The sequence below is a fragment of the Melanostigma gelatinosum genome, assembly GCF_949748355.1.
Source record: "Melanostigma gelatinosum genome assembly, chromosome: 20".
Lineage (NCBI taxonomy): Eukaryota > Metazoa > Chordata > Actinopteri > Perciformes > Zoarcidae > Melanostigma > Melanostigma gelatinosum.
Genome location: NC_136653.1, coordinates 18,452,875 through 18,463,648, shown reverse-complemented (window position 1 = coordinate 18,463,648; position 10,774 = coordinate 18,452,875). Strand labels below are relative to the sequence as shown.

At 45.2% G+C, this 10,774-nt stretch overlaps 1 protein-coding gene across 1 annotated transcript; it reads right to left on the bottom strand.

Moving 5' to 3' along the window:
* Nucleotides 1-1,427: 1,427 nt before the first annotated feature.
* On the bottom strand, nucleotides 1,428-8,810 carry mbtps2 (membrane-bound transcription factor peptidase, site 2). Its single transcript, XM_079292542.1, has 11 exons — nucleotides 8,528-8,810; nucleotides 7,483-7,631; nucleotides 7,008-7,146; nucleotides 6,254-6,357; nucleotides 5,780-5,907; nucleotides 4,691-4,809; nucleotides 4,273-4,453; nucleotides 3,708-3,814; nucleotides 3,168-3,369; nucleotides 2,853-2,928; nucleotides 1,428-2,467 (listed from the first exon to the last, which is right to left on the bottom strand). The coding sequence occupies exons 1-11, from the start codon at nucleotides 8,600-8,602 to the stop codon at nucleotides 2,245-2,247; spliced, it is 1,503 nt and encodes a 500-aa protein (XP_079148668.1). The 5' UTR covers nucleotides 8,603-8,810; the 3' UTR covers nucleotides 1,428-2,244.
* Between the last annotated feature and the right edge of the window lie 1,964 nt (nucleotides 8,811-10,774).

Here is a 10,774-nt window from a genome sequence, read left to right as displayed (position 1 = left end):
CAGAGGCGGTGATGAGAATGACACCACGGATCCTGATTGGTCCCTCAACCTCCCCCCTGCTGTGGTGAGAAACTCCTTTTTGCTCATTATGGTTTCGTCGGCCGCAAAAAGACCTTATATCAACGTGGACTTCCTGTGGTGCTTAAAACACCCATTCATCAAGCAGACACATCGACCACTGTGCTATTGTTCACCACTGTGACTCACAATCACTTGTGTCCTGTTTTTATTCTTACTGTTCATCCAACATCTCAACTATGGGGCCCTTTGCTCGAGTTATGATTGTCTCAGTCAGTTTATATGATCATTCACCTCAAAGCTCAGCTGTGCCCAAGTACAGTAACAGCCTCGAGCATCACTGCAGACTCTTCGTCCTGTTTCCACAGAGGAGGCCGAAGAGTTCATTCAGAGGCTCATCTCTCAATGTGAAGCAGACAGTCAGAACATGCCTACTCTCTGGCCTCTCCTCCTCCTCCTCTTCATCATCCTCCCATGTCTGTTTACCCAAACATCCCTCCAGGCTGTCATTAGCACAAGATAAGCAGCCACAACACACATGCAAGGACACTTCATTTCGCATATATCAGGGAGAGAACATCAGCCTTCGAAATAGCTTATCTGAACACAAACACACACGGCAACAAGCGACGGCAACTCCTGCACGCAGCAGGGTCCGATCCGCCCACGAACAACCCCAATTATTCAATGACAAAGTCTCCCGAAGGGCAACGATTTTAAACCTGCTGACGGAGGCGTCTGCTCGCCGTTGGTAAACACACCGAAGGCCGATCAGTATTTATGTGTCTGTAGGAAACACCCTCCAAAATTATAATCTGTCATCTCTCACGCTCAGGAAACAATCACTGCAAGACTTCCTGAAAGCGCTGAAGAAACAGTGCGGTCTGGAGCTGTTACTAAAAGTGTAGTCTGTGCTTCAGCTTGAGGACAATGAGCCAACATGCTGCGATTAAAACCACAAAGCTGCGCCTCTCCCGAGAGGAACACCGGCTACCTGCATGTTGCACATTTAAAGACCTCTTTCAACGAACATAAAACAAATGAAATTTCCTATTAAATGTCAGAAGATGTTGAACTACTTGTGAGCAATCTTTAAAAAGGACACAAGGAAACTAATAAAGGCCGTAGCGTCCATACCAAGTAACTTAACATGTACTGCTAGATTCATATGAGTTGATATATAACATGAAGAAAGATTGAACTACAAAAAGAAACACGGAATAAAGAGTAAATAAATAAATGTTTCACTCTGCATGTTATCGTCTCCATCACTCTGCACTGGTTAGACACTAAACTGCATGATGTTGCCTCGGTGCTAACCGGGACAATAAAGTTGAATCTAATTTAAAACATTGAATAAAAATAAACTCGCTGACTTGTAAAAACAGTTTGAAAGACAGCACTTAAATTAAAGCAGTCTTTTATTCCACAAATACACAAGTGTGACACACGACCAGACAGTGAGCGGCCAGGAGAGCGAGAATGGAACGTACACTTAAGACGAATGGTTAGAAAAGGTTCAAACGAGAAAGTCCTTTTCCCAACACAACGCCCGAGGAAGACAAAGACACTGAGCGGAGCAAATCTGTTTCACTTCCAAACGGGACCGCCCGCCTTTAAACATTCGTTTCGATATTACAAAATGTTGGCGGAGTCATCTTCATGAACTAACGAATGCACACACACGCGTATAAGAAGCTAGTTTCTGTCACATGAACGTTAGGCGGTACATTTGTCGTAGAGATGCGAGGTGTTGCCATGCATTTGCCAATAACTGAGGCTTTTCAAACACCTCTCCTCTGACCGGTCTAACCTACGCGAGCATCTCTCTGGAGCACGCCGAGGCCGAGGCGAGCGGCGCGTCTACAGCGAAATATGGCATCTTTCCCTCGAACTGTCAACACATCACAGGTATTGACATTTGGAAAGGATGTGCAGCCTTTGCAAACAGTCACAGGACAGTGCTTTGCGGTAAGTGCATTGGTTATTTGTGTATGTGCTTTCTGAGTAAATACGGCGGCAACAAGGTGGAAGAAGGTTGCTTATTGTTTTCCCTGGTGGTCCAGTAAAGCCTTAGAGGCAGAGTGATGGTCTGCTCGGGCGGCACTGCTGGGTAATGCAGTCTGCTCCCTGTAGTGTTCGCAGTTAGATGGTCCACGCGTGTCAAAATGCATCCTGACGAGAACAACTGTCCACGCGGGGGATTACTCATTTCGCCGGGGCAGCTCACCGCGCCGTGACCATCCACAGGCCCAGCGCCACGTTGGCTGCCAGCAGGGCGCTGCCCGCCAGCAGCAGGAAGAAGCCAATCAGCTCGCGCTTTTGGCGGTCCGTTACCACCGTGACCAGCGTGGCCTCCAGCAGGGCGTTCAGCATCCACTGACCGTCGAGAGCGAAGCACGGCACGGAGTTCACCACGGCTAAGGCGCCGGAGAGGGACACCACATATCTGAGAGGCGGGAGGGTGAAGGAAGGTACGACTGTATGAAGCTGTATAAGCTTCAGTAGCTTATATCCCACGAGACAAAAGAATATGCGTATAAAAAGAGTAACGGCAGTGAATGCAGCAGTACTGCAATCAGAAAAGTCCACATCTATGCAGCGAAGGGTTAAATCCCTGCTCTGAGTCGCAGCAATCAGACTTGTGAAGTTCATCGGGTCTGCTGACTGCGGAGCAAAGGGATGAGATGTTAAAAAGGGGACTTTTATGTAGAAATAACAGACAGCAGACTACGTTCATCTTAATGCTTCATCACCAGTTTGAAGGGTAAAATATTCATCATTTAGACAGAACAGATGGTGCTCTGCCAGCCCTCTTAAACATGGAAGGATACTTGCAGAAGGTCTCCAAGAAGACGGGCAGGTCCAGGTGGAGGAAACTGAAGCGCGGGATGAAGTTAGTCAGACTCACTGTGGAAAGACAAACACGTGGTCACAGAACGAGCTGATCCATTCAACACAACAAGCCTCCTCCTGCCCCTTTAATGCAAGACACCTAACGACCGCAGAGTCAGCTCAACACCGTAAACACCGATTATACGCAGCTCGTGCCTCCTTCCAGGAGTGACAAAGTATCTCGTTGCAACTTTTACACTGAAATCACAAGAATCAAATGACACACTTCTACGTCTTGATAAAACAAAACGTACCGGCGTACTGCAGGTGCGGCGGATACCCCACGAACAGCATGTGCGTGTTGGGCGGGTGTGTGACGCGGACGAAGCGCGTCCGGTTCTCCAGAGACGGGGTGACGCAAATGCCGTCGACGTGGGCGTGCCCGTCGACGCAGTCGCCGTCGGTGCGACACACCTGCGTCCCCGACACCATCTTACGCACCGGCATGCAGGCGTACTGCAGCCACAGGAGGAAAGCATGAGGAGCCACATACATCCATTTGCCCCTCGGTGACGTGTGCTACCCCGCTCTTCTTATATCTCCAGTATTAAGATGCTGTGTTTGTCTTTTAACACTATCATGTTGAAATCTGATTTCGTGCATCATTCGTTGTGAACTTAACTCATGTAGTAGCAAACACTGTGGCACAAAATGGGAAGAAAAAGGAAGTGAATTGAATAAAGGAAGGAATATAAATATAAATGCTTGACCGTCTCACATGATGAAGCCGTCACAAAAAGTCCCAGCCTGTCTGAGAGTGTGTGTGTGTGTGTGTGTGTGTGTGTGTGTGTCACCTCTCTCTCTCTGCTGTTCTTGCCCGGGGGTCTCATGTAAGAGAAACAGAGGTCCGTCAGGCTGTTGTTGCTGCAGCAGTCCATCGTTCCATCCAAACGCTTGAAAGCTAAGAAATAGGAAAGAATTTAAAAAAGGGATGAATGGAGGCTGCAAAGTAAAAGATGGATGTTTGTGAGTTGGTAAATGCACTCGTACGAGATGATTGGACCAGGACAGAGTATCACACACTTCATGACATAAGTGACTAGCGCCACGTGAAACGATGGTATTTTGATGCAGATGAAAGTCTGCCACTGGAATAGTTGAGGACCACAGAGAAGCAACAGGAGCTCTGATTGGCCAGCTGTTGAGCTCTGACCTCACACATGACTCCAGCTTACAGCTGGCCAATCAGAGCTCCCGCTGCTGCTCTGTGGGTTTGATCCGATTCAACTCACAAACTATACGTTGAAGCAAGAGACGAGTTGTGTTTCTTACATTTATTACAGTGAGATGTCATTGAATTAACTAAATCAAAGTCTCTACTGCTGACTCTTGACCGAATCACACCATCGCTGTACTCACCTCGACCGTGGGCCCAGCTGGGCTGCAGGCTGGCGCCGGGGACACAGTACCCGGTCTGTGGGGTGTGAGAGAGGTGAGTCAGGCAGCTGCTCCAGTCCTCCACTCCCCTGACAGGACAGTCCTCCAGCCCGGTCACGATGTCCCCGACGACCAGACCCCGGGGACCGTCAGCTGCAGAGCCCTGCTCCAAAGTCACAGGCAGATGTAGAAACGAGTTCAAGGGACATACTTTGAGGGTTTTATGAATGTGTAGGGAGCACATGACATGAATAAAGATTATTAATTACTGCGACATCGGAAACGACGTCACTAAGTAACGATTTTACATTTTGTTCCTCGCGGAGTAAAGTACATGTGACCCACTAGGCTCAACATTTCGATAAAAGGATTCACACATTTAAAATCCTGCTGCACTGACCTGGACGACCTCGGTGACCAGCGCCCCGCCGCCGGTGGAGTACACGGGAAACAGTAAGAAGGGCAACAGGAAGAGGAAGGCTAACGCTGCCACACACAGGACAAAGTTGTGCCACACTCCTGGAGAAAGAAAACGGAAACATTTTTACTTTTAAATTGTCTCGTTATTGAAAGATTAGTGTTCCAGAAATGTCCTACACTGTAGGACGTCGTGGCAAAACAGTAGCCGTATATATCGTTTGTATATATATATATATATATATATATATATATATATATATTCCATATTGACTTTAAACAGTAAACACACTATTAAAGTTGCACCACCTCTCTCTCCAGGAATAAATAATAAACATGTTCTGCGAGAGAACCCCTCCTGCGCACCGAGAGAGACAGAAAAATAAACGCAGCACGCCGTTATGTCACCGCTGCCCTGATGGGAATAGCGTCCGTCCCTCTCTGCTGCGTCAGACCGCTCGATCGGACGGCTCAGTTTGGTGCCTGCAGTCATCGCCGGACTGACTTTCTTGTCACATTGAGGGAAAAGGAAAAGCCGGGAGGACTTTGCATCGCGTTAAGAGAATGCAGATGGTCTCACAGAAGCTCTTCGCTGCCCTCTGAAGGCCCCGACGGCACAGAGAACCACCTCGTGTCATTTCGGTCGTGTTGCATGTTCATTTAAGCGTTGGACGGCTGATTGACACGACTGAAGTGAAGATCACTCATTATTTGACTGGGGTTTTGATTTCGGACAGTTGGAGGAACATTGAAGGTATAAGGTATACTGCAGTGAAATTAATCTGCCTCCTACGGTGGCCCGTACGGGACATCAGACACACTCATGCGTGAATAACTGCCAGCTCCACCAATCAGTTTATTAATATCTAATTCCCTTAATTGCAGAGTGAAATGATTTGATGTGAAGCAGCTGTCTGGCGTTCAGAAACAAAATGATGTCAGGGCGACCTTCCCCGGCAAAAACACTGAACCTGTAATAACTGTGATTAATAGCTGTGATCACATTAGCCGGCACAATAATCACCCCCGCCATAAGGAGCGATCAAAAACATCCCCGGATGAAAAGTCTCACCGGCACAGAAGATGCGGAGCTGCTGAGTGGGCGATATGAGGCCGAGGTGCGTGGTGAAGAGGTCCACGAACGCCCCGGGATAAACCACAAACACGAATATGCCGAAGCCGTTCACTCGGACTTGCTCCCTGCCGGGGAGAGGAAGACAAAACATTAAAGTCCCTGAAAACGTCTCGCTATGAGTGATGGGATCCGGCATGAACACATTCATCTTTTAGAGGTCTCTGTGTGTAACTTTGTTGCTGATTAAATCCGGACTATTTCATGTTCGACGCCACATTTTTAGAGTCTTTAAACATCAGATGCTAAAAGATGAAGGTCCAGTTAAATGAGCCATATGCTCAGAATCAAACACAGATATTTAGAAAAGCACCAACATAAGGGACAGATCGACACCAAACCAAGTTGAAAAATATTAAGCATCTTGAGTTAAATAGAGAATATCTAGTGTGTGTGTGTGTGTGTGTGTTTTACCTCAGTGCTGCCACAGCGTGGCCCAGCTCATGTATAACTCCGCTGAGCAGCAGGGCGATGAAGAAGTAGGCCAGCTGACTGGTGGGCAGATTGACACCAGGGATCTAAAGACACGGCCAGAAAAAAACAACCAAAAAAGAGAATCAGCACAAAACTGTGACTGACACACAAACACCAACAGTCAGAGTTAAAAAAAAAAAAAAACTTCTCACCTCTTTGATCTGATCTCTATGTGCATTTGAATCCCTTTGTAGGACATTTAATTAAACTACGTTCTGTATCTGCACTGCACGCACGGCAAACACTGACATCACAAAGACGTCTTTAATCTTCCGCCCCACTCGTCACATTAATTGTTTCATGTTTCGCTGAAGCTGTGCGGTCTGCATTTTTTGCCCCTCCGCCGGCCGTGCGGTGCTTTCCCTCCCTCCGGGCTGAACACTCGGTTATAAATGGCCGACTAATGGCTTCCCATGAATCACCTGCCGTGGTCCGCTGGGGGACGGCGCTCGCATTAATGCGTGGCTATTTGACACCTCACTTAATAAAAAAAAAATTAAAAAAAAGTGAAAATGCTAAATAAGTGCCCTTCTCATAATGGGGGGCGTTGTTTCGCCCCCTCATTTGAATATCGCAGGCTTCGTGTGAACGTTCAAGGACATTCATGCTCCGAACAGTTCATCTGTGGCCCGGCTCACCGACGACAGAGAGAAACAACGCTCTGCAAACCCGCCCGGTTCGGGTGCGTACTCACCACCACCTGCAGGGCCTGTTGACCCCCCATCCGAGGGTCCTCCGAGGTCATCTGAGCGAGCGTCTGCTGCAGCGTCTTCGTCAGCAGCACCACGGAGCCCAGCATGGCAACGACACCGAACACCAGACCGCTGTTGAACCTGGAAGACAGAAATCAAGATTAAACGGTGCAATCTTCTCCATTTGGCCAGGCTAACTGACAGTAATTGATTATACTACATTAATAATGTAAGTGGATGTACATCAAGCCAAACCTGCAGGACTGAAAGGATATTTAGCAATTTAGCCTTCTGACCAGACAAGAAGATAACACAGTTTACAAATGTCTCAATCGCCTTCAGAACAAGTTGTTTTTTGGCACATGCTGCAGAACATGAATCCTCATATTTACCAAGCTGGAAATCTTCCCAAAAACAACGGCGTTTACCTTTAAGAGCAGGAAGATTACAGGAACAGTTGGGGTTAAGCGTGCTCACCACAGGTACTGTGCTCGGGGGTTGATGCGGGCGCAGTACGCAAACAGCCGGTTGAACATGGTGGTCTGCCATCTCACGTGGAAAGGAGACAACATCAGCCCTCGACTCGCCAACCACGACTCGTACCTGATGCGGTGTGTCGATGACAGCTGTGGGAGAAAAGTAGAAAAATGTCATCAAAGAGGGGAAAAACACAAAGTCAATGCACTCCTGGATTCATGACAACTCTGACGTTATTGACAGTTTAAAGTATCTGTTCATGATATATTGTAAACACAAGCTTATTTGTTTGTGTATTTTTAAATCTCCTCTTACTCTGTTTATTGTGATGCACCAAAGCACCGATGCAAATTCCTTTTATGTGAATAGCTTCTTGGCAATAAATACGATTCTGATATGTTGATTGTGGAATTATACTGCAAGTAGCTGCCTGTGAATTGATTACATATATACTGGTGGGCTATATTTGTGGGCTTTAGTTGTGGTTGACGGTTTTAGAATCCACACTCTCTCTTGATTACATACATTTGGCATCGCTCGCATTTGTTATAATGGTATATTTTTATTTAAAAAATGTAAATCTAAAAGGTCAACTCAAGTCGTAAACATTTATTTTGAAATGTAAGCTAACTTAACGGGAGCGTTTCCTGGTCCGGACAGTTTTTTAGCTAACATGATAATAAAAATCCACTTAAAATATTGATAAAACAAAGATGTAATATTTTCAGTTTACATCTATTTTAAATGTAAACTGTGCTGCACAAGGTTTATTGTGTGTCTCTCATTTTTTTATCTCATGATACAAACCTGTGGTATTTAATATTATATATAAATATGGATATATAGAATCATATATATTATATAAATAGCAGAAAACCGTTTCTGCAGGTGAGGAGAAGTGTGAATTACAGCCTTAAACCTCACCCTAACAGTCTGTTGTGGTCCATTGTAACACCTACTGACGAATGAAGCGGATGGATTTCTCCCTGTTTGTTTGTTAGCTAGCAGACATTTTATTCAACACTCCAAACAAAGACACATTCACCTTCAGCAGTGTGTCGGTGAGGTAGACGACGCACCAGCCTCCCATCACACACACCAGCAAAGGCACCGGGATCATGGTGCATCAGAGGCGGACTCTCCGTGGACACAGTGAACCGACCTGCACCGTCTCCATCACTCTCCGTCTCGCCTGCTCTTTGTCACGGAGCTATCCGCGGTTACGCATGTTTAAAATAATATTAACATTAATATTAAATTAAACGTGAAGGAAAGAGGAGATGCTCTGAGCTCTAAATGGAAAAGGACAGTCAGCACCGTGCGACCAACTTCCGGGTAGCGGTTCTTCTTCTGTCTTTTTATTTAATGCTAAATATTAATCACATGGAGCGCTACCGCCACCGCGTGTTGAACTAGAGCACTTCCCTTGTAAGAAATAGGATTTGGGCTGATTTAAGTAGTTTTAACCCGTTTTAATGTATTTATATTAAGCATAACCATTTAGATTCAGCCTTTATATTTTTCTTTTCTTAGACTTTTTATATTTGTCCTCTTCCTACGTTGTGTTAAAACTGCTTGCACTGCAATTTCCCTTGAGATGAAGAAAATGCTTTCCCATTTTATGAATATCAATAAAATCTTAAATCTGAACATTTAAACTTCCTCTTTACATTGTATTCTACTGCATTGATATAAAATGGTATCATTACAGTACAAATTCAACGTAAAATACATGAAAGATTAGTTGATGTATGTGTCTTTGTGGAGAGAGGAATCTCCCTGGGTTGTGCATTTAAAATAGCAAGTTTAGTGAAAGAAGTTGCATTGCATTGCAAAGCAGTTTAGCGGTTGTGTGAAGCTGTGAAAATGTAAATGCACCCGCTTTTGTATTTGTTTCAAGCAGCAAGCTGCGTCACACAGTAAACTTCAATCGCAATTATGTATTTTATCATCACTCTGTTTGTATTTTCTGTGTTTTATTTCACAGTATATCACTACTCTCTATTTCTGTTCCCTTCGAATGCGTCAATGGCTTTTGTGAGTCATGTGCAGCTTGACTTTACCACGAGAACCTAAAGGCAGCATGTAGCCCCTTACAATGGAGAGCAGAATAATTGATCAGGGTTTGCGGAGCTACTTCGGCTGAGCTGCAGCGGTAAAGAAAATGAAAGTGTGAGCCTGGATATTGGATTTCATCCTCCCAAAAGGCCAGGAGGGTAAGAGGACACCAATAAATGTTGATGGTGTGACTCAGATGCAACTAGGAAACAAGCTCCCGTCTGACTCATTAAGCCATAAATGTGAGCGAGGGAACATAAAACTGCTTGTGGATAAAACACTGTGTGTTGATGCATTTCACATCCATATTGTCACAACTCAGTGTCACACGGAGCCTCTGGCTTGTCACTATTCATGTTTTAATCACATTGTAAATGTTAGAAAGTCCCCTTTTTACAGGAGGGATTTTCTGTGGCCATGTGAGGTTAAAGGTTAATTCTTCGCACGAACAATTGTGTTCCTCAACTCATGTACGCTACAAACATGTAGACACCGTAACCAAATCTGTTCACCAACTAAACAGCTGCCTGTGGACAAGAGCGACGAACTGTCAGACACCAACGACGATCATCTGACTTCTGGTGAAGGCAATCGCTCCTCAGAGGGAGGACTCATCATTATTATCACGGCATGCCTCAATTTTTTATTACCTAATTTAAATTCTAATCTCATCTTTAGCGCCAAACCTACAGCTCACGTCCCTACATGAGCTCTCCCAAACTTTAACTGGAGTCCTAAAAAAGCTCTTTGAGGACAAGTTTGACTCTCAACAACGATCACATGTAGGTACTGAGAATACATGCGAGTTTTGGTATCTTTGTTGTCATTCAAACTGCGAAATTAAATGATGTGGAAAAGCTCAAGGTTCCTCAAAAGAAAAGGAGAAAGAGAACAATGACAACATACTTAGTAAATACACTGTACTTGTTACTGATAAGAGGTGAGTATATACTGTGTAGAAATATATAAAAGTGATTTTGGCTAAATCCTCATGGACCCCTGACTCCCCATTTCTCCCAGTCTCTGTGCATTTGTCCCCCGTTATCTTCAAATTGCCATCATGTGCAGTGTACAGACTACACATGCAAGCTCGGTTATATTCTGCCCAGATCCTCCTGTAGGTTTGCTGTTTGACTTTAAGCGAAAACGTCTCTGCATCCTGAGAAGCAAACTTCAGCTTCTACCTTCAAATGTTGCTAGAGTAGCAGATCATTTAGCTGTAGCATGTTGTCAG

Excerpts from the sequence above, each read along its gene's own strand:
- mbtps2 (XM_079292542.1), bottom strand. The coding sequence starts at position 8,602 with ATGATCCCGGTGCCTTTGCTGGTGTGTGTGATGGGAGGCTGGTGCGTC. Across the intron at positions 7,632-8,527 it reads TCACCGACACACTGCTGAAG|CTGTCATCGACACACCGCAT; the intron begins GTGAATGTGTCT and ends TTTCTCCCACAG. Across the intron at positions 3,815-4,272 it reads CAGCTGGGCCCACGGTCGAG|CTTTCAAGCGTTTGGATGGA; the intron begins GTGAGTACAGCG and ends CCTATTTCTTAG.